At 40.3% G+C, this 26,372-nt stretch overlaps 2 protein-coding genes across 3 annotated transcripts; both read right to left on the bottom strand.

Moving 5' to 3' along the window:
- Positions 1 to 3,678: 3,678 nt before the first annotated feature.
- uchl3 (ubiquitin carboxyl-terminal esterase L3 (ubiquitin thiolesterase)) lies at positions 3,679 to 13,592 on the bottom strand. 2 transcript variants are annotated; one of them, XM_062061788.1, is made up of 9 exons: positions 13,260 to 13,592; positions 13,072 to 13,083; positions 10,258 to 10,386; positions 9,966 to 10,122; positions 6,910 to 6,995; positions 6,782 to 6,829; positions 6,636 to 6,711; positions 4,286 to 4,344; positions 3,679 to 4,220 (listed from the first exon to the last, which is right to left on the bottom strand). In XM_062061788.1, the coding sequence occupies exons 1-9, from the start codon at positions 13,299 to 13,301 to the stop codon at positions 4,137 to 4,139; spliced, it is 693 nt and encodes a 230-aa protein (XP_061917772.1). In that variant the 5' UTR covers positions 13,302 to 13,592; the 3' UTR covers positions 3,679 to 4,136. The 2 variants fall into 2 exon arrangements, with proteins under 2 accessions (XP_061917772.1, XP_061917773.1); XM_062061789.1 differs by lacking the exon at positions 13,072 to 13,083.
- A 2,984-nt stretch (positions 13,593 to 16,576) lies between these two features.
- LOC133659074 (glutamine amidotransferase-like class 1 domain-containing protein 3, mitochondrial) lies at positions 16,577 to 26,105 on the bottom strand. The gene is made up of 4 exons (XM_062061787.1): positions 25,870 to 26,105; positions 20,224 to 20,395; positions 17,486 to 17,684; positions 16,577 to 17,405 (listed from the first exon to the last, which is right to left on the bottom strand). Exons 1-4 carry the CDS (start codon positions 26,065 to 26,067, stop codon positions 17,210 to 17,212), a joined length of 765 nt encoding a protein of 254 aa, XP_061917771.1. The 5' UTR covers positions 26,068 to 26,105; the 3' UTR covers positions 16,577 to 17,209.
- Between the last annotated feature and the right edge of the window lie 267 nt (positions 26,106 to 26,372).

Here is a 26,372-nt window from a genome sequence, read left to right as displayed (position 1 = left end):
GGAGGTACATGGTATTTACTGGAAAACATGATAGTTTAATACAGATATTCTCAAACTGTGGTATGAGTACCACTAGTCAAGAGTCGTGTATAAAGCGAGTATGGCCAACTAAACAACAGGCGCCATGTTTGCTACCAATGACGTGTGAGACTTGTACCCGGAAGCATGCGAGACTTGTACCCGGAAGCATGCATTGCTGTCCTGCATTTTCCTGACAACCAAATGATCAACAATACATTTAAATCGAAGTTTAAACATACTGCAGCTCATAAGCTTACAATAAAACATGTGCTTTTATGTCGTCTAAATATAATTTTGAAGAAATAAACAAATACACAGAACGACCCAAAAAATTAGTATTACCCTCATTTTGCCAAAAACGCTCATAGCTTAGGACCAACAATTACGGAGAAATTGTGACTTTTGTGTTTAGTATGCAACTGTGGTGACAATTATGTATGTGTATATATATATATATATATATATATATATATAAATGCAACTGTGGTGACACAATTATGTATGTGTATATATATATATAAATATATATAAAATTGTGTCACCGCAGTTGCATATACATGTATATATATATACACATACACACACACTTTAGGTCAGGAAAAAACTCAAAGGCTATTTCATCCCTACAAGCCGGTCTCTCAAGTTTCCCTGCAAAACAGGCTTGTAGGGATGAAATAGGTCAGGAAAAAATAGTGAGGCTAACGTATATTCCGTTCTACCCCGTTATTGAGCACTGTATAACGGATAAACCACAGAAACCTGGGTTATTTATATAATAAATAAATAAATATATACACTAGCGTTCAAAAGTTTGGGGTCACATGGAAATGTCCTTATTTTTGAAGGAAAAGCACTGTACTTTTCAATGAAGATAACTTTAAACTAGTCTTAACTTGAAAGAAATACACTCTATACATTGCTAATGTGGTAAATGACTATTCTAGCTGTAAATGTCTGCTTTTTGGTGCAATATCTACATAGGTGTATAGAGGCCCATTTCCAGAAACTATCACTCCAGTGTTCTAATGGTACAATGTGTTTGCTCATTGGCTCAGAAGGCTAATTGATGATTAGAAAAGCCTTGTGCAATCATGTTCACACATCTGAAAACACTTTAGCTCGTTACAGAAGCTACAAAACTGACCTTGCTTTGAGCAGATTGAGTTTCTGGAGCATCACATTTGTGGGGTCAATTAAACGCTCAAAATGGCCAGAAAAAGAGAACTTTCATCTGAAACTCGACAGTCTATTCTTGTTCTTAGAAATGAAGGCTCGAACACAAAATTGTTTGGGTGACCCCAAACTTTTGAACGGCAGTGTATATGTACAATTTGTCATGAAGTATCCATTATGAATTGACTGTTAAGCTTGTATGTTTGTAATCATGACGATCAATAAAACATAATACCAAAAAGACAAAAATACAGTATGTCAACTGTGTATGGATATGCATGTTTACATGGCAATAAAACCTCTTTAAAAGTGATGCCGAATAAGGAAGTGCAGTGTATGCGTAGCTCCAGCTGTGGCCAGCTCAAAGCTGGTAGCAAACATGGCACCCTGTAGTCACCCGAGTGCTTTGGGACCGATCATTTAGATGGTATGAAACAAGAGTTAGTCATACTCTATACACAACTCTGCCACCAGTGGTACGCCAAATAATCACTTCATTAAAGTAGTGTTTTTTTTCCTACATTCAAAAAGTGTTACTGTTCAAACTGTGTGCAATGTCACTGTGGCCAAAATATGTAATATACTCGTTAAATAAAACATCCACCTTGTTTTTAATGAATAGTTAGACCTACTTTTTTTTAAATAAAAAAATAACCATAACTTTTTGGGATACATGCTTTTCATTGTACACATTGTGTTTAGTAAAAAATAAAATATTTATCCAGCTTACTAAATGTATTAAATTTTTTGGGATAAGTCGGGAGGTACATACTTTTTACTGGAAAATAATAGTTTAATACATTGTTTTGGAAGGGGAAAAAGTGACTATATTTTACAAGCTTTCAAGTCTAACTAGTCTTTTTTTTCCTTTTTAGAAGAATTGTTATTGTTTCTGGGATGAAAACAGTAACTACTCAAATTTCTGGAGATGCATGATTTTTTTCTCTCTCTCTCTCAACAATAAGATACTATAGTTTATTATATTGTGCTTTAGGAGAATAAAAAGTTACTTTCGTTATCCCTCCACTCCCTTTACCAAGAAAGGTTTGTTGAGTTTTTCTTGTACGTTGCCTTTGTTCCTACCATTTTTAAGAACTAACCGTTGAGTTGGCGGTTTCAGATTTAGTGACCTGAAAAAAAAAAAATCCAAAATTGACGCCTCAGAAAAGTTGTCTTTTCTGCAATTTTTTGTTGATTTCTTGACCACCGCGGGTATACGGAAAACAAAAAGCCCCACGGAAAGGTGTCATTTTATCTTTTTGTGTATGTATTTCTGGTGCACACTAATATATCAGGGATGTGAGCACCCTTTGAGGGGAAAAAATGAAAAATTGAGAGAAAACTAAAACATTTCTACTAGCACCAAGTGCTGCCATGCAAACCCCAAAAGAAAACACTATATTTGACCTTCATTATTCTCATCTACTGACCTCTTGTGACTGTCTTTTCGACACCTCCATGTCCCATGCAGTACCACACAATTTTTAGTTTTTTTTAGTAGATCATTTACTAACATTATCATTTAAAATGTAATTTAAAAATCTATAACATGCATGCAAAGAACTCAGAAAACGTTTCCCATTTGGCCCCCTGGTGTAATATACTTCCGGTGTGTTTAAAATCCGTCACATGACTCAGGTCAAAAACATACCGTCTCGCTGGCTACTAATAAATACTCTACAACTACGCCTGGTTTGGAACTAACGTTGTTCGGATTGTAATCATCCAAATATGATTTAGCAGCAATGTGGGTCGTTATGACTCGGAGAGCAAATGGAGGAAACAGCAGGTAAACTAGTTAGATGGTTAGTTAATTAGCCAGCTTGTTTCGGCGCTCTTTATCGTCTCCCTGTCCGGCTATGCGAGTACCTGTGACCCAAGCCAGCGTTCAATACATTTTGCTGGCGGAAGTAATTTTTTTGACACAAAAATGTACTTTTAAAAACACTGATTTTGTGTAAATTTCACTTCTCTGAATAAATAAGACTTGGCATTTTAAAAACAATTGTGTGCGATAGACTCTGAAAGCTCTTCATGTACACAATTAATAGGGGTGCTCCAAAAAAATCGATTTATACCCAAAACACAATTTTTATTTATTTTGATTGAAAATAAATTTATAAAATTTGAGAATCAATTAAAAATAAAAAATAAAAAAAAACCTTTGCAAAGCTATTTTTATTTTAAATAATTATTTTTTGGATTAAAAACAACTATTAGAATTAATTATTATTGATACTGTTGCTTTTATCAATATTTGGCTTACTTTTTTTTTTTTAGTACTGCATTTAATAAGTATTTCATTTCACGTTGGGGGGACTATGTCTCTATTGAGACATATTGAGAATCAATTCTAAATCGAATCGCCACCTCAAGAGTTGGAAATCGAATTGGGCCCAAAGATTCCTACCTGTAACAATTAGCATGCAATTTAGCTTAAATGACATGACCAGGAATGCTCATTGAAAAACAGATGTCAACACAAGTCGATGTCACATTTAGTATTTAATTGACAAGTGGTTTTTTTTTATATTATTACAAAAAATGTAGGCACCTTTTACAAGGACATACAGTCTTGCCTTGGCCTCACGTACAGGAAGTAGAGGATGAGACATGCTTTAATTAATAAGTGCTTCATTTTGTCCGAATGACCACAAACCGCTTTCTTGCCGCCGCGCTGTGAAAACTATGCTCAATTTCTCCCCCTCGCTGAAACGCAAACATGCTACGTAAACAGTTTTAGTGCAATGACTGAGCTAGCGCTTCTGTGATTCACCTGCAATCTCATCCAACTCCGAGGAGTAAAATTAGTGGAAATTATGTGTTTCAATTTAGAAATGTTTGTTAGCTCGCTCCAAATCAGAACTATGACGCAAGATAAAGTCAGCACTTGAGAATGTTTGGCAGTAAAGAGTTTTCTCCGCTCACGGCTCGACTTGCTACTAATCTTTGGAGAGGGCGATGATGGTGAAATGGATTTCCTGCGGGTCGCGAGCCATGAAAGTCTTACAAACCTCCACAGCATCCTGCATTGAAGAAAAGAAAAGGTCAGTTGAACCTCTTTTTTTTGCAACATGTTTTACATCCTTACCTCTAAGAGAGTACCCTCCGATGTTTTTCCGTGACGAATAGGGAAAGGTTTCCGCCCATCTGAGTGAGAAGTAAACATTATTTAGGGAAAATGCAAAGTCAGCAGTGGAACTTCTTCATTTGAACACCATCGTTATGTTACAAAAATGTTCACATTTGAACAAACCCAGCTCAGTAGCGCCCCTGTCAGGGTGACAAATACCTGGCAACAGACTCCGAGTGACAGGAAATCCGGTACACAGGTTACAAAAAAGATCCATACATAAAAGGCACACGTTTGGTTTGCAAATACCATTTTTGGTGGTTTTGGGCCATTTCCTTCGTAGTATTTCTCCTTTGTTTCTTGTAATGTTCTAATGTGGGTCGGGATTAATTTCACCTGGAGAATATGCGGCACACCAATAATAAAACAAGTTGTGGGCCACAAATAGCTCCTGGCCGCATTTTGGACAACGTTGGCTTAAAACATTTATCTGGGTCTAATAGAAATATCCATTCCAGGGTCAAAATGCTCCCATTATAGAAAAAACAACAGTTCAGGCAATCTTTTCAGTCTGAATTCATAAAAGCAATTTATCTTTAGGGATGTAATGGTTCATTTCACTTTTTCGCATGTTTAACTGTTACACAAATGTAAAAAGAAGTTCATTATAAATAATATAAATTTGTCCAACGAGGGAGCTTTTAATACCGTCGTCATATCGTGATAATGAATGTTGATGACACATTCCAGCTGTGTCCGCCACATTTGACATTGAACGACTGCATCCTCAACACAATACAGTGTCCTCGCTAGCGGTTAATGTCCCTCCTTACAAGTATTATTATCACGGGAGGACGAGAAGACGAGGAACAGATAACCATGTTACACTACGCACCCACCATAGAAGAATACAAAAAAGCATAGCTAACCGCTACGCTAGAACTTTTAGGGTTAGTGGTGAACAAGGTAAACAAGGGTGGGTGGATAGATACTAATATTGACAATAACTAGGCCGATAAATGCTTTAAAATGTAATATCGGCAATGATCAGTATCGGTTTCAAAAATAAAAGTTTATGACTTTTTAAAAGGCCGCTGTGTGCACGGCCGTAGGGAGAAGTACAGAGCGCCAATAAACCTTAAAGGCACTGCCTTTGCGTGCCGGCCCAGTCACATAATATCTACAGCTTTTCACACACACAAGTGAATGCAAAGCATTACTTGGTCAACAGCCATACAGGTCACACTGAGGGTGGCCGTATAAACAACTTTAACAGTTACAAATATGCGCCACAATGTGAACCCACACCAAACAAGAATGACAAACACATTTCGGGAGAACATCCGCACCATAACACAACAGAACAAATACCCAGAACCCCTTGCAGCACTAACTCTTTTGGGACGCTACAATATACACATCTGCCCCCCCCCCACCTCAACCTCCTCATGCTCTCTCAGGGAGAGCATGTCCCAAATGCCAAGCTGCTGTTTTGAGGCATGTTAAAAAAAAGAATGCACTTTGTGACTTCAATAATAAATATTTTTTTCCATAACTTGAGTTGATTTATTTTGGAAAACCTTGTTACATTGTTTAATGCATCCAGCGGGGCATCACAACAAAATTACCGGTAGGCATAATAATGTGTTATTTCCACGACTGTATATATCGGTATCGGTTGATATCGGAATCGGTAATTAAAGAGTTGGACAATATCAGAATATCGGCAAAAAAGCCATTATCAGACATCTCTAACAATAACGATAAGTATAGTGTCAGTATATGGTCGATAATACAGTGATAAGACTTTTTTTTTTTAAATCACAAACTCGTTTGTCATACTTATTGTTTATAAACTCAGAAAATAAGAGCAAATAGTAGTTTTTGCTTTTGTTGAGTTATTTTAGCTTAGTTACAGTATATCGCAGAAATCAATTCAAACAAATAAAGAACAAAAATGTAAAACAAAAAGAGCAAAAAGATGTAATGTAATGAAAAAAAGCTGAAATGTTGATACTTAACACAGACGTCTTGTTTTAAATATTCAGTATGTAACGTCCGGTTTTTGCATTTCTTTTTCTCCCCCAAAAACCAAACATGTCAGAATGGCCCTTGCTTGATTTGACTTTTGACCATGCAGCCTTTGGTGAAAAAAGTTTGGACACCCTTGCACTTGAGTCTTATTGCCTACTTCAAAAGGTGATCATTCTTCTTCTTTTTCCTCACAAGTCTTTCTTCCAAAAGCCAAAGAAAAAAAGCCAAGTGCACTCAATATCACCCGGTTCGAACTCCACTTATTTGTTTGGAGGCTCCACTGTACACAACAGGGAAATAAAAACAGCCCATTGCAAAGCAACAGTTAGCTCACCTAGCTCGTACAATTGTCCTCCGACGTTCACAAAAGCTATAAAGTGAAGGTTGACTTTATCGTCTAAACTTGGCGCCTGCAAAAGACCATAAAGTTAAAAATAATTACATTTTGATCAAATCAAGTCATGAAAAACACACACACACCTCAGTCTGTCCCTCCTGTGCGCTGGACTCATGTGTGATACGAATACTCTGAGCAGGGAACATAAAATAAAAATGTGTTAGCTGAATGCTAATGCTAATACCAGTTTGTTTGGGCTTCATGAGCACACCTCATCTTTCTCCAGGAAAGCACCTCGTTCTTCTGGATTCATTTTACAGGTGAGCTCCACAAACTTCTTAAGAGGAGAGCCAGATTCTAAAAAGAAGAAGAAAAAAAAGGGAAAAAAATCAGATTGGGCAAAAAATGAACACCAATACAGTAAAATAGACGCCTCAAGAAAAAGAAACAGATGAAGGTGTTGAAGGCAGTCGTGTGTCGTGGTAGACATATTTCCCACAACACACTTCACAGTAGACATGGGGCCGTACTTATCAAGCTTCTTAGAATGACTCCTAAGAAGTCTGCGAAGAGTTGACTTAAGAGTAAATAAATTCTTCGCTGAAAGCTGCACTTAAAAGTTAGTTATCAAGCGTCTTACTTACACTTTCAGCGAAGTGTAGGACTGAATCTTAAGTGTCACACTCAGAGCTGAATTACGACATTACTATGTGCCGTAAACGCAATTTTAGGTGACGTCATTTCTGTGTCCATAGAAATGACCAATCACGGAAGGGAATCCCTTGGCTAAGAATAAAGAAATATCTTGGAAATATTTAAGTGGACAATGGGAGTGTATATTTTGACAATAAACTACAAAATAATACAAAACAAACTAGTCCCCGCCGGCACTCACGCTACCGCTCCCTCTCTTCTCTCGCCCACACACTCACTGACGTCACTCACCTCACGGCCACACACATACGCTACTGTCATAACATTTTCTTTCCAATTCATTAATTAGGCAACTAATTTGAAACTGGTGTGGGTGGCTCTATATATACTAGCCCACTGCAGACACATGCAGAAATCAACAAGGAATCGAAAAGTATTAAATCTGTGACAAAAATAATACCCGCTCTGTCTAAACGATACCGTTTGATCAGCTGCTCGTCATCAAACAAATCCAGGACATCGTTCCGCTCCCTGAACGTTCGGCCACGTCTCTCTCGCCTCAGTGCCATCCCCTGCTGGCAACTCCTAACCACTTAAGACACCTCTGAAGGTCTCTTAAATATCGTGGAGAGTAGGAGTGATTCTTAGACTTAAGAACGTTGATAAAAAACTTTTATTCTTAAGTTTGAGAGTAGGACTAAATTTCGCAAATTCTCAGGACTTAAGTGTAAAATGGCACTCTAAGAAGCTTGATAAGTACGGCCCATGGCATATGGAAAGCTGAAGTCTCCAGAGGAATTTAAAGACAAAGTTCTGTTGTATGATCCGATTGCCGGACGGTGTAGAATCCGATTGCCGGACGGTGTATGATGTGATTGCCAGATGTTGCATGAACTTGTCAAAGTGCCTACAGTTCGACTATCCCGCAGTCATTGGTTTCCTTGTTAACAGCCTGGAACGCAGGCATGGCATCTTTAAAGTTGACCTTTATAGACACCTCGAGAAATATTTTCTCAAGTGCTTGTATTCCATTACATGACTTCTTCCCGGAAGTGAAAAACAGTGGTGGTCAACCAAGCCAAGATTGCTGTTGTGCAGCAAGCAAAGTCTCTGCGTACGCAAGGGGCCTAGATCTTCCTGCGAAAAGCAGATACGAGCAAAACATCTAACTATGCAATGGATTCTGTCCCTATGCTTTATCAAAACAAGATTAGCTGAATAATATGAAGGATTATGCGTCGGTGGAGATGTCAGACATATCAAACTATCTTGTGCTCCAGACGTCATTCTACACGGGGGCGGTGTGGCTAACGCCATCCTAGTCTCTGCCGTTTTGTCCTTGGGCAAGAACTTTTACCCACATGCTCCAAGTGCCGCCCACACTGGTTTAAATGTTGCTTAAAGATGTACATATTGGGTTTCACTATGTAAAGCGCTTTGAGTCTCTGGAGAAAAGCGCTATATAAATATAATTCACTTCACAACAAAACAGAGGAAAATTGGAAAAGCATGGAGGTCTACAACTTCTTTGTGTGTGGCTGGGTCAAGTACGTTGGTATCAAGATTATACCGGATAAATAAGCATGGCTTTTGCTCACGATTCAAATACATGTCTACAGCCATGTTTGTTGCACGCGCCGTTTACGAGTACCCGTGTTGTTCCCGTCTTTATCAAAATATAACTATATATGTCAACGCGGTGCATGTACTGAAAGCTTCATTTATGATTGCTGCCTTTGGTAAAAGCTTAACTCTTCTAGGTTTTTCTTACATTTGATTTATTTTATTTAGACTCGCCGAGTTGGTGTTCTACAAAACACTGGCAGCAAAAGTGTGTTCGAAGAAATAAAAATAATACTTAAATGGGAAATACTGAACGTTAAAAGTATATCAGACAAACCTTTAACGAAGTGATCACTGCAAACTCGTGCATTCTCACAGTGGAGTGCGTGTCATTTTTCTCGTCGTCATTTTACGAAAATTTTACACTCTTCCGCCTTTCTTGATTACCTTTCGAGGAACTCTGAAGGAACTTTTATTCTTTTCGGGATTTGTATCTCGTACAGCTGAAAACAACGCAAGCATGTGGCATTTTCTTCGAGAAAGGCTAAATGGTGCCTAGTACCCATACATACGCTGACTTGACCACCACACATATTTAATAAGGATGTGATGTCATTTAAATCCAAGCAATATTACTGACAAAATGCAATGTAGCTTTTTATATACACAACGATTCGATTACGATTCAGGATTAAACATCGATTTTTGATGCATCTTTAACTTATGTATATTGATGCAGGTGTACATTTATTTTCATTTCACTCAAAAAGCATTTATCTTAACATTTAAAAACAGTGCATTTGTAATAAGAAACATTGAAATTAATTCCCATCACAATTATTAAAATAATGGGAATTTGTGCAAAACTTTGTGCCCTCTGATAAAAGAAGCTGATGGAATCTCTTGGTGAAGTGTCTCGCTGCAGTCAGTTAAATTTTAGAACTGTCCGCATTACTTCATTTACAATAAATAAATCGATTATTGATTATTGAAGGTAAATCATCGATTTTATAATTGTCCATGTTTGAATCGCGATGCATCTAAAAATGGATTATTTCCCCCACCTCTATTCACAACCTCGTAATTAATGACTTTGTAATAAGAACGCACCAAATTGCAGGTGTGCAAGGTTGTTGGCCACAGCGTGGATCAATCCTATTGTTCCGCAAGCATTGCTGATGGTTTGCCTCATGAAGAAGATGTTTGGAGAGACTTCTTGCGGTTGCTTTTTCAGACGGTCTTCTTCCTCTTGTTTGTAGGCTTCATACTGGTTCACATTTGGAGACAAAAAGCCTTTAAGAAACATGAAGGTGCACGCAAAAATGCAGAATTTAGATAGTGCAAAGGCTGTAATGTGCCTTTCACAGGGACTGAATGTTTTATCTGTGTAATTAATGAGCACCTTCTCTGTGACGGGGAAGAGGAGCAGCACAGCACACACAGGTCGAGGCACCATGCTGAGAAGCTCTGGATCCAAGCCATAAACATCTCCAAACTGCCAACTGAGCTTCATACCCAAAGAATTGACAAACTAGGCACACAATGATACACTTTTACTACACAGGAACTACACAGCTACTGTAGCCAACAGAATGCGGCAACATGCAAACGCTCCAAACACAGAAATGATCCACAAACAAAAACTAAATATATAACAAAGGCACCATGAAAATGCTAAAACTTAAAAATGCCATGACAATAAAATATATCAGTATATATTATATACTGTATTATATATGTAAATATTACATATATGTTATATAGGGGATGGGTCAAATGCAGAGGACAAATGTCATCACACCTAGTGTGTGTGTGACAATCATTGCTACTTTAACTTTTATTTTTTAATTGCTACTACGGTACATTTTTAGTCTACTTGATACCCGCATTATAATTTTGATTTCTATTTACTGTTTTAATTGGTTTTACCCTTTAAAATCGTTTTTAATCATATTTATTGTTATATTGTTTTTATATTGTTTTTATATTGATTATTTTTTTGTTTTTATTCAGTAATTGGTGGAGCTAAGGATATTTGAATATTGTTTTTAATATTGTTGTGCAGCACTTTGGAAACACTTGTGTTTTTTAAATGTGCTATATAAATAAAGTGGATTGGATTGGATTATCCTTTCCATTCTTATACTTTCCATCCTTTGTAACTGAGCTACTGTGTGGAACGATTTCCTTTGTGGATCATTAAAGTTTGTCTATGTCTATAAATGCCAAATGAAATAATAAATAACAAACCCGAAAAGTAAATCCAAATAAAACCAACTAAATAAAAAGTAAATCGATTAAAATAAATTAATGAATAAGATTAATGGCTACAATGGGCACGTTTTGTAGGGCACAGCTTATTGAAGCGGGGTTTGAAGTGTGATAGGACACAGCACGCCCCGCGACCCCAAAAGGGACAAGCGGTAGAAAATGGATGGATGACACAAAGCATGTTCCCCATGGTCACACGCGCCCTTGTGGCTGGTATGAAGTCATGAGCGGGAATGCCAGAAGAAAGTTGTCTCAAGAGGCAAAATAAAATGCAACAATTTTCTTTGTTGTCAGTTTTGTTCCATGAAGTTAGTGCATGTGACTCACAATACGAAGGACCCGAGTTCAATCCCGGGCTCGGGATCTTTCTGTGTGGAGTTTGCATGTTCTCCCTGTGACTGCGCGGGTTCCCTCCAGGAACTCCGGCTTCCTCCCACCTCCAAAGGCATGCACCTGGGTATAAGCCCCTCCCACCTCCAAAGACATGCACCTGGGGATAGTTTGCTAGGCAACACTAAATGGTCCCTAGTGTGTGAGTGTGAATGTTGTCTGTCTATCTGTGTTGGCCCTGTGATGAGGTGGCGACTTGTCCAGGGTGTACCCCGCCTTCCGCCCGAATGCAGCTGAGATAGGCTCCAGCACCCCCCGCAACCCCGAAAGGGACAAACGGTAGAAAATGGATGGAAGTTGCAGAATTGCATTCATGCATTTGTTTTAGGGCTGTTCGATATATGGATATACTGGATATATCGCGGGTTTGTCTCTGTGCGATATAGAAAATGACTATATGGTGATATTGGAGTATACGTTCTCACGCAGTTGCTTTTAGCTGCGGGGCTTTAAACTGCATGCGTTTCTCACTCTTTCCTGTCTCTCCTTCTCACAGAGACTTAAAAACACGCGCACCTTCTTACATACGTCACATACTGTCACGTGAGCAACGTCACACGCTCCCGCGGAGCAGACAGGTAGCGACATGGTAACGTTAGCTGTGATGCTAACAGCTAACGGTGTGGTTTGAGTGGTAATACGAGAGAAAGAAGGTGCGAATCTGGTAACAAATGGAGGAATAATTAATTCCCAAGAAAGACAGCAGGGGGTCCATCGTCTGACGGTGGTTTGGCTTCAAGCGGGAATATGTCTTTACATGTCAACATCTCCGTTCGGTGCCACACCAACTAAATGCCGAAGCAACTATTTCCACATCAACACCGTAGGACATATACTATTTGATATGCAGCTCATTTTTATGTGGCACTTATTGAAATATCTTGTGTGACATCATGCACAAAAGTGCACTTTATTTGTTTTAAACTATTGTAGTGGTGTTCTGTACAAAACGTGCACTTTAATTTAGTGTTGTTTTGATATGTCATCTTAGTGACATGCACAAAAGTGCACTTATAGCTTGTTTTCAAATGTCTCTGACAATCTTGCACTTTCTGTTTTGGAAATGACATGAATGTTTGTGCCACTGCTTAATAACTGTTTAATAAATACACTTTTAGTTGTGATTTCCCTCTCTACATGGACGTTTAAAAGGAGCATATATTAATGCAGTATGAAGAAGAATGTTTGAATGTAGACACATAGAATCATCATACTGCTGTGATTATATGAGTTAATTCAAGGCTAAGGCAAAATATGGAGATATATATTGTGTATTGCGACATGGCCTTAAAATATCGAGATATTAAAAAAAGGCCATATCGCTCAGCCCTTATTTGTTTTGGGGTGTTTGTGTGTATTAGATGGCATTTGCAGCCCTTTTCTTTTGATCTCGCAGTGTACTTTGTCAAATTGTATCAGTTTAATCGTGTTGGTCTGATTTAGGGACATATTGTGTGTTTGGAAAGTTTGGACGTTACTACGTAGCATTACTGAGAATATTGACATGTTTTTTGTTTGTTTCTCAACAAACAAGCGCCTTCGCAACCACACTTACTTTCGTCATGACCTGAAACGACAAAAGACAATGACAAGTATTAGTTGACATTTGTTTGTGTTATTAAAGCAACAACAACGTTTAGCTTCTGCTTCATTGCTAGCGTCACCTAAGCTAGCCCGCACATGCCGTCACTTCTTCTCCAGCTGTAACTCGACTAAAGACCATAAAAGACCGTCGACACTTACTTCGGGGTTAGACTCCAGAGGCAGCCAACGCGGATAGCTCATTTTCTAAACAATTGAAGTTAGGTTTGCGGCGAGAAGAGACAGATTTTGACAGCTTGGCTTTGCTGGCTTTCGCTTCCGCGTCGGCACACGGAACTTAGTATTTAACCTCAGCGAGGGGGAGTCCGTATCTCTAATAAATACAACAACAGAAATGTAGATTATATTAGACGTGTTACAAACCTAAAACTCATTTAAAACAGAATTAATATTTAATAAATAAATGCAATAATCCTTTAAACGCTATTAGAGTCACTTTTCAAGCATTCAAATCCACACAACCTCCTCCAACAAATGAAACATTCCAGAATTTAGGGCGGGATTTAGTAGGCTTTAAGTTTTCCCTTTGCTTTTGTAATATCGCGAGAACTCTCGCACATGAAGTCATTTGTCTTAGATAATTGTGTCATTCACACAATTATCAATATATTTATATTGGGTATGGATTTTAAGTATGTATCAAAAATAGGTGGTTAATTGGTTAGGTATTTATGTATTTGCATATTGGGTTTTCTGCTGCATTAATCTATGATGTTTCTGGGGTTAAATGTATTTTATATGTATCTTGGTGCATTTATGTTGAGACGATTTATTTAAAATCTGAATGAACTTAAAGGGAAAATATTAATCCATTTTCACATATCTTTTTTATTATTCTTATTCTCCACATTTTTCACCCGATTCAAACCGTTCCAACTTCATACTGTTCAGCCTATTCGGTAATCGCGGGCTTTCCCTTGACAAATTCCCAAAATTCCTACAATTCCCAGTTTTCCGAGACATTTTTCCCATTCAAAATGAATTGGCCATTTTTCAAACTTCCACCATTTCCACATTTTTCAACCGATTCAAACCATTCCACCTTTACCGTTCTGGAAATTCAAAGTACCCTTTTTTCCAAGTTCAAAAAAATTCCAGGATTTTCCAGAATTCCTGGTTTTCCAAAGCCCTATTTCCACCCTTTTTTCTGGCGACTACTCCTACCACATTTCAACCCACTTCAACCATTCTATCGTCAAAACATTCCTTTTAATTACAAACCCTGTTTCCATATGAGTTGGGAAATTGTGTTAGATGTAAATATAAACAGAATACGATGATTTGCAAATCATTTTCAAGCCATATTCAGTTGAATATGCTACAAAGACAACATATTTGATGTTCAAACTGATAAACTTTTTTTTTTTTTGCAAATAATCATTAACTTTAGAATTTGATGGCAGCAACACGTGACAAATAAGTTGGGAAAGGTGGCAATAAATACTGATAAAGTTGAGGAATGCTCATCAAACACTTATTTGGAACATCCCACAGGTGAACAGGCTAATTGGGAACAGGTGGGTGCCATGATTGGGTATAAAAGTAGATTCCATGAAATGCTCAGTCATTCACAAACAAGGATGGGGCGAGGGTCACCACTTTGTCAACAAATTGTTGAACAGTTTAACAGGCATGTGATTTGACCACAATGAAAAAGACTGAAAAAACTTCCGGGGGTCTGGGGGAAGCTCCTGGTTTTTCACCAATTTAACATGCTAACATTAACAAAGACAGCACCATTTGAAGAAAATATTTTAGTGTTTAAAGACATGAAAACATCATTAATAGAACATACATAACCCAATTATCCCAATGAATCACTGTATATGGTTCAGTCCCAACAGTATTTAGTCACTAATATTTACATCTTGTGTTCATTTCACATCCACACGTGTCACATTGATCAGTGTTATTATCTACACTTTATTTACAGTATTACCACATTACTTCAGTTCATGTAATGTAATGTAATGTAAACATTTCATTCTTTTCGCCAAAATAGGATATACATTTATGAAAATAATTAAACATGTTTAGTATTGTTTACTCATATTTGAAAATAGTAAATAATAATGTGAGGACACTGACATATTGCATGAAACAAGTGTGAAAATATTTACCTTCAAGATTGTTACACCACTGACAATAGTTTCAACAGACGACATAAGAACTTAATATTACAAAATAGTATTATATGCAAATTTATTTCAAATAAATTGTTAACTGGAATCAATAATGCGACTCTTTGAATTTCTGTAATTTCATAATATATTTTCACTTGGCTTTTTATTTTTAGAAAAACCCATTTATATTTCGCTAAGCAATAATTGGTTAATATTTAAAACAAACATGCGTATTTCGCAAGCAAATATTTTTTAGCTTACCTCATTATTAACAACCCTGTCTGCAACTGAAGTGGGTGGATCTTTCCTCTCCATGTCTACGGCACTTGTCGATGTAAACAAAGGATGAAGTCCGTAAGGTTTGCTCACTTTTGGTTGACATCCAAAAGTACCAGCTAGTGAAAAGTTTGCTTTCCTTGCTTCAAGTTGTTTCATATGTTTTTGGCGTTTCGCATGTACTTCCAAAGCCTTGAAACCTCGTGATCCATAGTCAATATTATCATGACACCACGTGCACAAAACCTTTCCGGGACCATCGATTTTCCGAATAAAATTACCGAACAAAGTCGTAACTTCCTTCTTCCCAACAGTATCAGTGATTTCCCTTTCCATTCAGTCCCATCCAAACTTATTTTTGACATGTTTATCAATTTCTTTTACTCGTAAAGCTTCCTTTCTCTCGAGAACCGACATTGTTTACATATGGAAAATGGCCGTAGTAACCATTATGAATGATGACGTTATTAACGTCATCATTCATAACAGATGTCCTGATTGGTCACAAGGAACATATCGACCAATCAACTACGGCGTAATATAAACTACGTCTCGAATCTTGATTTAGGGTCGGAAAAAAAACGGAAAAACGGGAGATAATTTTTTTCCCCCCCCCCGAGATTAAAAAAGACGGAATTCCGACTTTAGATGGAAAAATCACATGCCTGGTTTAATAATAATTCATCCTCCGTTTCTAATATAAAGTAATAATACCTGGGATTTATATAGCGCTTTTCTAAGTACCCAAAGTCGCTTTACATGTTAAAAACCCATCATTCATTCACACGTGGTGGTGGTAAGCTACTTTCATAGCCACAGCTGCCCTGGGGTAGACTGACGGAAGCGTGGCTGCCAATTTGCGCCTACGGCCCCTCCGACCACCACCTATCATTCATTCAACATTCATTCACCGGTGTGAGCGGCACCGGGGGCAAGGGTGAAGTGTCCTGCCCAAGGACACAACGGCATGGTAAGAGGCGGGGAGCGAACCTGCAACCCTCAGGTTTCTGACACGGGCGCTCAACCCACTACGCCATGCCGCCCCAAGTAGTGTAAAGTTCTTACTTATATCTGCCATGAAAGCACTAAAACATACCGGTGTAGTGAGTTTACATTATTCACCCAAGGAACTTTAGTTATTAGAGAGTTCCGGTCGGACAGTTTTTCACGGGACACATTTCCTGTGTTGTTGTTTCCGGATGAGGAGATGCTGCTCCGTTATTGATTGAAGTAAAGTGTGAATGTCATTAAAACAGTTAGCGCCATCTTTTGACACTTCTTCCACTCCCGTCCTTGCACGCTACACCGCTACAACAAAGATGACGGGGAGAAGACGCTGTCCAAGTGGAGGCACGTAAATAAAACCGCCCACAAAACGGCGCATCCGGAAGCGACTGTCAGAAAGCGGCTTGAAGATGATGTGTAAAACATCATCTATGTATAATTTTAACAAGAGACAAAAACTTTTTTGTTGAATAATTTAGCTTCATTCAAACAATTGAATACAATAAAGTAGCCACAAAAATATCAATATGTCACCTGCGTCATTCAATTTTGCAGATATACAATCCATTCTAAAGAACAAAAACTATACCAAAGAAGTGCTATTTTATTGTACTTGGAAACTACTTATTTAGCATTTGTAGTGAAGCTAGCTAAAACACCAGCATGCTGTTACTTGGGTAGAATCCACTAAGCTAGCTTTAGCACACCCTGCACCATGGAACCGATTCCGTCAAAAACTTCATGGATGGGCGCGTCGCACATGAAGGCACAGGTGGTGACCAGCTTGTTCTTCTGGTCCACGTGACTCTGGCCTACAGCTGCGCTCACGTGCTTGCAGCCCAGCTGGTTGATGGCAGCGGCCGTCTCCGTGGTGTTGGGGTACCTAAAGGCCAGAGAACAGCGGCTGGAGTCAGGTTTTAGTCACGTGCTTGGTTAAAGTCGACCCCAAGAGATTCTACGGACTTGTCGTGGTTCTCCAGGCCAACGGTGACCTCACAACCGGGGAACACTTTGGCGGCCAAGACGGGCGAGATGCAGCAGAGGCCGATGGGTTTGCCCTCGCCGCGGAACGCTTCCAGCACGGCTTTGACCTCAGCGTTCACGGAGCAGTCCTTGCCCTTTACCGCCCACGTGCAGAGGTTCTTGGCTGCCCCGAAACCGCCTGGGAAAATATCAGGTGACCAGTTAAAAGCAGTTTTCTCAAACAAGTGTATCTAAAAAATGAAAAAGGACTCGAAACCCAAACTGCAAATGCTAATCTGAACAGTAAACTTCCATATTTTAGGGTCATGGTTTAACTGTTGTTTTAGCCGTTGGTCCGTACATCAGTAATAAATCAGGTCATTTCTCTCACCTAAATATAGACAACATGATAGTAGACACCATAACCTCTCGTTTGACACCTTAAACCCTAATATAAAACTCTAACCCAAATTTGAAACCCTGACCCAGTTTGTAAGCCTAGTAACCCTGACTTGCAATAGTAATGTTTGTTGGAACCCAAACTCGAAAACCCAACCCTAGTTTAAAACCCTAAACATACCCCCAAGTTTGCCTTTCTGACTATAAGGCAAATCTTTTCATTTTCTCATAAATCGACAGTGCGCCTAATGTACGTATTTATTCTGGTGGTGCTTACCGACCTCGAAGCTATTTTATTTGGTACATGGTGTAAGGATAAGTGTGACCAGTAGATGGCAGTCACACATAGGATACATGTGGACTGCAATAAATGTTCTATAAATGATGCTAGCAAGTACAGATTAGCATGTAAGCCCAAAACGTTGATGTTTTATTGAGAATATCGAACTGTCAACTGTCAAAATGTTTTAGTACGACTTTGGTAAGCTATAAAGCCGCACCACTTAATGGATTGTCGGAACATTTGGGCTACAAAGTCAAACGTCTGTGCTTCAACATACAAAACGTGTATTATTATTATTGTGTGTGTATAAGGAGCCCAGAATGGCATCTATTAGGAGACATATCTGCCGTTTTGTTTCGACCTATTGTGCAAAACCAATTATTTTTTTATCTATTAGTACCTGCTGTTGAGTATTTTAGATTGAAACTTTACTTAGGCTATGTCTACACTAAGTAAACAAATAATTATTTAGCCTAAGCCCCGTTTCACCCACACTAAACTATCATTTAAGGTCCCCCTTCTTGGACAATTTTTTACACGGGTAAGTGCGCCGTGTATTTCTTGAATCTCCGACTCTTAGCTTTGTAAGGACTCATTGATCGTTTAAAAACTGAGTTTGGAGAGGAAGTGACTTCAGAAAGAACGCGCCACAGCCAGCTTCATAATAAAGCGGTTTCGTAACTTGGAGCTAACCACTGGAAATATGGAGGCGAGTCATCCAGACATGCCCGTGTTTCTCCTTCCGTCTGTACAGACGCTTGTGGAAATAACTCATGAATACCTTAGGAGAAAGCCATTGCAGCTATTTGGGATACAACACTTCTCAGACGACAAGAGAACTTTCCAATGTCCAGGTCAGCTGGGATTCTACTTACCGAAAAACTGTGCCCATTTGTCGAAGGAGAGACAACGAGAATGTGGGCTCCCGTGGATGTGATAAAAAAGGTAGCGCGTGCTTTGTATTACCTGGCCGTCGAGGGAAGACTACGGAAAACATCGAATGCTTTTGGACTGGCAAAGCAGACTGTATCAGTTATTGTCCGCCATGTACACTTCCGTTCAAAAGTTTGGGGTCACATTGAAATGTCCTTATTTTTGAAGGAAAAGCACTGTACTTTTCAATGAAGATAACTTTAAACTAGTCTTAACTTGAAAGAAATACACTCTATACATTGCTAATGTGGTAAATGACTATTCTAGCTGCAAATGTCTGCTTTTTGGTGCAATATCTACATAGGTGTATAGAGGCCCATTTCCAGCAACTATCACTCCAGTGTTCTAATGGTACAATGTGTTTGCTCATTGGCTCAGAAGGCTAATTGATGATTAGAAAACCCTTGTGCAATCATGTTCACACATCTGAAAACACTTTAGCTCGTTACAGAAGCTACAAAACTGACCTTCCTTTGAGCAGATTGAGTTTATGGAGCATCACATTTGTGGGGTCAATTAAACGCTGAAAATGGCCAGAAAAAGAGAACTTTCATCTGAAACTCGACAGTCTATTCTTGTTCTTAGAAATTAAGGCTATTCCACAAAATTGTTTGGGTGACCCCAAACTTTTGAACTGTAGTGTATGTCGCGGACTCAACGTCTAGGTCCAGAGTATATAACGTCACCAAAAAGGAATGGACAATGAAGGTGAAGGCAAAAGAGTGAGGAGTGTCCTGACCAGATATCTACATCCCTAGATTGATAGACGTAAAATGTTCTTTATCACATCATGTACTTCCACATGTCCAATAAAGATGTGATTAATGTGTGATGTCTCAGGTATGATTGACTACAATAGAGCCCCACAGCACACTGGATTACAGTTCATTGAAATAGCACAACACTGGATATTGTTCAGATAAGTTACATTTAAGAACTTGCACACAAAGCAACACTGGAGGTGACTATGACGTGTGCATTTTCAGCGCATGCGTATTAGGTTGCGTTGCGCCGGCTGAGGGTCTTAAACAACGGCGTTGTGTGTGTGTGGACAAGGATAAGGTTATGTGGGATTTACCCTGGATAACTTTATCCGGCTTAGTGTAGAAGGGGCCTCAGTCACCTGGGAAGATGATGGCGTCGTGGTCTTTGACGCTGAGTTTGGAAAGGTCCTGGATGTCCCCACGGGCCAGCCTGGCGCTCTCCACCAGCACGTTTCTCTTCTCCTGGGAGGGCTCACCTTTCAGGTGGTCCACCACGTGCATCTGCTCCATGTTGGGGGCGAACATCTTCACCTACACCAAGGATGAGCAGTGGTCAAAATGACTTGCTCAACAATAATAATAAAAAATAATGTTAGCAACCTCATTATAATATTGGCTAAGTTTTATATTCATAAATGTAAGTTTCTCAATACCAGACCTGTTTGTTGTGCCTTTAAAAAACTATTAGAAATGTACTTTAAAACGCTTTCTACCTCTAAGAACCAAAAAGCTGTGAAAACTATGATGCTGCGCTCCAAATTTGGATTATTTACGGAACTTGTGTGAGCCGATGGCTTTATGTTCTACGAGTCGGTGGTGGCGGGCGCCTTCTTGTACGCCGTGGCCTGCTGGGGCAGCGGACTGAGAGCGAGGGACGCAAACAGGCCGGACAAGCTGGTAAGGAAGGCCAGTAACGTGGTGGGAGTGGAGCTAGAGACTCTCTGGCGGTGGTGTCAGAGAGGAGAAGTCTAGCAAAGCTCCTAGCCATTATGGACAACACCTCACACCCACTACACTCACATTATGGACAACACCTCCCACCCACTACACTCACATGATGGACAACACCTCACACCCACTACACTCACATTATGGACAACACCTCCCACCCACTACACTCACATGATGGACAACACCTCACACCCACTACACTCACATGATGGACAACACCTCCCACCCACTACACTCACATTATGGACAACACCTCCCACCCACTACACTCACATGATGGACAACACCTCACACCCACTACACTCACATTATGGACAACACCTCCCACCCACTACACTCACATGATGGACAACACCTCACACCCACTACACTCACATGATGGACAACACCTCCCACCCACTACACTCACATGATGGACAACACCTCCCACCCACTACACTCACATGATGGACAACACCTCACACCCACTACACTCACATTATGGACAACACCTCCCACCCACTACACTCACATGATGGACAACACCTCACACCCACTACACTCACATTATGGACAACACCTCCCACCCACTACACTCACATGATGGACAACACCTCACACCCACTACACTCACATTATGGACAACACCTCCCACCCACTACACTCACATGATGGACAACACCTCCCACCCACTACACTCACATTATGGACAACACCTCCCACCCACTACACTCACATGATGGACAACACCTCACACCCACTACACTCACATTATGGACAACACCTCCCACCCACTACACTCACATGATGGACAACACCTCCCACCCACTACACTCACATTATGGACAACACCTCCCACCCACTACACTCACATTATGGACAACACCTCCCACCCACTACACTCACATGATGGACAACACCTCACACCCACTACACTCACATTATGGACAACACCTCCCACCCACTACACTCACATGATGGACAACACCTCACACCCACTACACTCACATAATGGACAACACCTCCCACCCACTACACTCACATGATGGACAACACCTCCCACCCACTACACTCACATTATGGACAACACCTCACACCCACTACACTCACATTATGGACAACACCTCACACCCACTACACTCACATTATGGACAACACCTCACACCCACTACACTCACATTATGCACAACACCTCACACCCACTACACTCACATTATGGACAACACCTCCCACCCACTACACTCACACTATGGACAACACCTCACACCCACTACACTCACATTATGGACAACACCTCCCACCCACTACACTCACATTATGGACAACACCTCACACCCACTACACTCACATTATGGACAACACCTCACACCCACTACACTCACATTATGGACAACACCTCACACCCACTACACTCACATTATGGACAACACCTCCCACCCACTACACTCACATTATGGACAACACCTCCCACCCACTACACTCACATTATGGACAACACCTCACACCCACTACACTCACATGATGGACAACACCTCCCACCCACTACACTCACATTATGGACAACACCTCACACCCACTACACTCACATTATGGACAACACCTCCCACCCACTACACTCACATGATTGACAACACCTCCCACCCACTACACTCACATGATGGACAACACCTCACACCCACTACACTCACATTATGGACAACACCTCCCACCCACTACACTCACATGATGGACAACACCTCCCACCCACTACACTCACATTATGGACAACACCTCACACCCACTACACTCACATTATGGACAACACCTCCCACCCACTACACTCACATGATGGACAACACCTCCCACCCACTACACTCACATTATGGACAACACCTCACACCCACTACACTCACATTATGGACAACACCTCCCACCCACTACACTCACATTATGGACAACACCTCCCACCCACTACACTCACATTATGGACAACACCTCCCACCCACTACACTCACATGATGGACAACACCTCCCACCCACTACACTCACATGATGGACAACACCTCCCACCCACTACACTCACATGATGGACAACACCTCCCACCCACTACACTCACATTATGGACAACACCTCACACCCACTACACTCACATTATGGACAACACCTCCCACCCACTACACTCACATTATGGACAACACCTCCCACCCACTACACTCACATGATGGACAACACCTCCCACCCACTACACTCACATTATGGACAACACCTCACACCCACTACACTCACATTATGGACAACACCTCACACCCACTACACTCACATTATGGACAACACCTCCCACCCACTACACTCACATTATGGACAACACCTCCCACCCACTACACTCACATGATGGACAACACCTCCCACCCACTACACTCACATGATGGACAACACCTCACACCCACTACACTCACATTATGGACAACACCTCACACCCACTACACTCACATTATGGACAACACCTCACACCCACTACACTCACATTATGGACAACACCTCACACCCACTACACTCACATTATGGACAACACCTCCCACCCACTACACTCACATGATGGACAACACCTCACACCCACTACACTCACATTATGGACAACACCTCCCACCCACTACACTCACATTATGGACAACACCTCACACCCACTACACTCACATTATGGACAACACCTCCCACCCACTACACTCACATTATGGACAACACCTCCCACCCACTACACTCACATTATGGACAACACCTCCCACCCACTACACTCACATTATGGACAACACCTCCCACCCACTACACTCACATTATGGACAACACCTCACACCCACTACACTCACATTATGGACAACACCTCCCACCCACTACACTCACATTATGGACAACACCTCCCACCCACTACACTCACATTATGGACAACACCTCCCACCCACTACACTCACATTATGGACAACACCTCACACCCACTACACTCACATTATGGACAACACCTCCCACCCACTACACTCACATTATGGACAACACCTCCCACCCACTACACTCACATGATGGACAACACCTCCCACCCACTACACTCACATTATGGACAACACCTCACACCCACTACACTCACATTATGGACAACACCTCACACCCACTACACTCACATTATGGACAACACCTCCCACCCACTACACTCACATTATGGACAACACCTCCCACCCACTACACTCACATGATGGACAACACCTCCCACCCACTACACTCACATGATGGACAACACCTCACACCCACTACACTCACATTATGGACAACACCTCACACCCACTACACTCACATTATGGACAACACCTCACACCCACTACACTCACATTATGGACAACACCTCACACCCACTACACTCACATTATGGACAACACCTCCCACCCACTACACTCACATGATGGACAACACCTCACACCCACTACACTCACATTATGGACAACACCTCCCACCCACTACACTCACATTATGGACAACACCTCCCACCCACTACACTCACATTATGGACAACACCTCACACCCACTACACTCACATTATGGACAACACCTCCCACCCACTACACTCACATTATGGACAACACCTCCCACCCACTACACTCACATGATGGACAACACCTCACACCCACTACACTCACATTATGGACAACACCTCCCACCCACTACACTCACATTATGGACAACACCTCACACCCACTACACTCACATGATGGACAACACCTCCCACCCACTACACTCACATTATGGACAACACCTCCCACCCACTACACTCGGACCTGGGCGGAGAGAATGAGCACGTTCAGTGGAAGGCTCAGACTCCCAAAATGCAACACGGAACGACACAGGAAGTCCTTCATACCGACAGCCATCAGACTGTATAATGCATATGTTCCTTTTTGACTGTACTTAAATGTATAATGTATTTATATTATTCACATTTGAATAATGCTGTGTAATACTGTATTTATGTTATTCACTTGTGAATAATGCTGTATAATAGACTGTATTTATGTTATTCACATATGAATAATGCTGTATAACAGACTGTATTTATATTATTCACATGTAAAAAATACCTAAGTGTTTATTGTCTATTGCGAGCGAACTGTGGTGCTGAATTTCCCCCAGGTATCAATAAAGTACTTTCTATTCTACACATATATATGTATTTCGTAGGGATGTCCGATTATGGCTTTTTGCCGATATCCAATATTCCGATATTGTCCAACTCTTTAATTACAGATGCCGATATCAACCGATACCGATATATACAGTGGTGGAATTAACACATTATTATGCCTAATTTGGACAACCAGGTATGGTGAAGACAAGGTCCTTTTTAACAAAAATTATAAAATAAAATAAGATAAATACATTTAAAACATTTTCTTGAATAAAAAAGAAAGTAAAACGATATAAAAACAGTTAGCTAGAAACTAGTAATTAATGAAAATGAGTAAAATGAAGTGTTAAAGGTTAGTTGCTTACGGACTGTATCCCTTGCAGACTGTATTGATATATATTGATATATAATGTAGGAAGCAGAATATTAATAACAGAAAGAAACAACCTTTTTGTGTGAATGAGTGTAAATGGAGGAGGGAGGTTTTTTGGCTTGGTGCACTAATTGTAAGTGTATCTTGTGTTTTTTATGTTGATTTAATTAAAAAAACAAAAAAAACGATACCGATAATAAAAAAACCAGTACCAATAATTTCCGATATTACATTTTAAAGCATTTATCGGCCGATATTATCGGACATCTCTAGTATTTTGCATTCTTCTCTAGTTGCTTTATTGAGTTTACAACCCCCTGGCGCTGTTGTGTACTGTTTCTGTACTTGTTTTGATTATTACTATTTCTTTGATTGTATGTAAATGTTGAATATTATAAAAAAGGTTTTGAAATTCAAAAAAATAAAATAAAATAAATAAATAACGTTAGATCTTGTGTGAATACAACATGGCCTCACAACACGTATCAGCTAAGGTAATTGGAGAGCAAAATAAGATGAATAACAATTGTAAGGCAAACGACGTCACTTTCACCTACACTTGCACTTCCTCGGCTCAAATGCACCAAAATGGCGGAGGCTTCGTGGATCTCGCTGCCATCGTTGACACCGCAGCCCGCCAAAACCACGGCTACTTTTTTGCTGCTCATCTGCGCAGAGTAAAACTTCTGATTCCAGGCGTGAGCGGCGGTGCGTGTCAGGAGGTTACGACCACAGACTGGAAGGAGGCTGAGCATGGCTGACTGTCAGGCAGGACAGGAGGAAGCATAGACATCTTATAAGTAGACGCAGAATGGAGCGCTACTGCCTACTGGCGCTGACGAGACGCGGGGCCGCCATCTTGGAGTGGTGATCCGCTCCACTCAGTGCAATTCATTTGGCAGGAGCAATGAACTGTCAGCGTATTTCATTCATTTTACCTCACTGAATACCACTGATTTTCATATGTGTAGCTATGATAAAGTACAAATGTTTTGGCGTGTTTTAGTATTCGTAGTTTGCTTAACAGTAATAGAATATTTTTATATGCTATAAGTGACCA

The sequence above is a fragment of the Entelurus aequoreus genome, linkage group LG10 (assembly GCF_033978785.1).
Source record: "Entelurus aequoreus isolate RoL-2023_Sb linkage group LG10, RoL_Eaeq_v1.1, whole genome shotgun sequence".
NCBI classification, from domain to species: domain Eukaryota; kingdom Metazoa; phylum Chordata; class Actinopteri; order Syngnathiformes; family Syngnathidae; genus Entelurus; species Entelurus aequoreus.
The sequence above is the reverse complement of the archived record's forward strand: the minus strand, read 5'-3'. Positions and strand labels throughout refer to the sequence as shown.

What these genes read in the sequence shown, in the direction of transcription:
- uchl3 (XM_062061788.1), bottom strand. Translation starts at nt 13,301, where the DNA reads ATGAGCTATCCGCGTTGGCTGCCTCTGGAGTCTAACCCCGAA. An exon ending in CACAGGAGGGACAGACTGAG is followed by an intron (nt 6,712 to 6,781) that starts GTGTGTGTGTGT and finishes GGTCTTTTGCAG; the next exon opens with GCGCCAAGTTTAGACGATAA. An exon ending in AGGACAATTGTACGAGCTAG is followed by an intron (nt 4,345 to 6,635) that starts GTGAGCTAACTG and finishes CTTCTCACTCAG; the next exon opens with ATGGGCGGAAACCTTTCCCT.
- LOC133659074 (XM_062061787.1), bottom strand. Translation starts at nt 26,067, where the DNA reads ATGCTCAGCCTCCTTCCAGTCTGTGGTCGTAACCTCCTGACACGCACC. An exon ending in TGAGCCGAGGAAGTGCAAGT is followed by an intron (nt 20,396 to 25,869) that starts GTAGGTGAAAGT and finishes TCCTTGGTGTAG; the next exon opens with GTGAAGATGTTCGCCCCCAA. An exon ending in GGCCTGGAGAACCACGACAA is followed by an intron (nt 17,406 to 17,485) that starts GTCCGTAGAATC and finishes TCTGGCCTTTAG; the next exon opens with GTACCCCAACACCACGGAGA.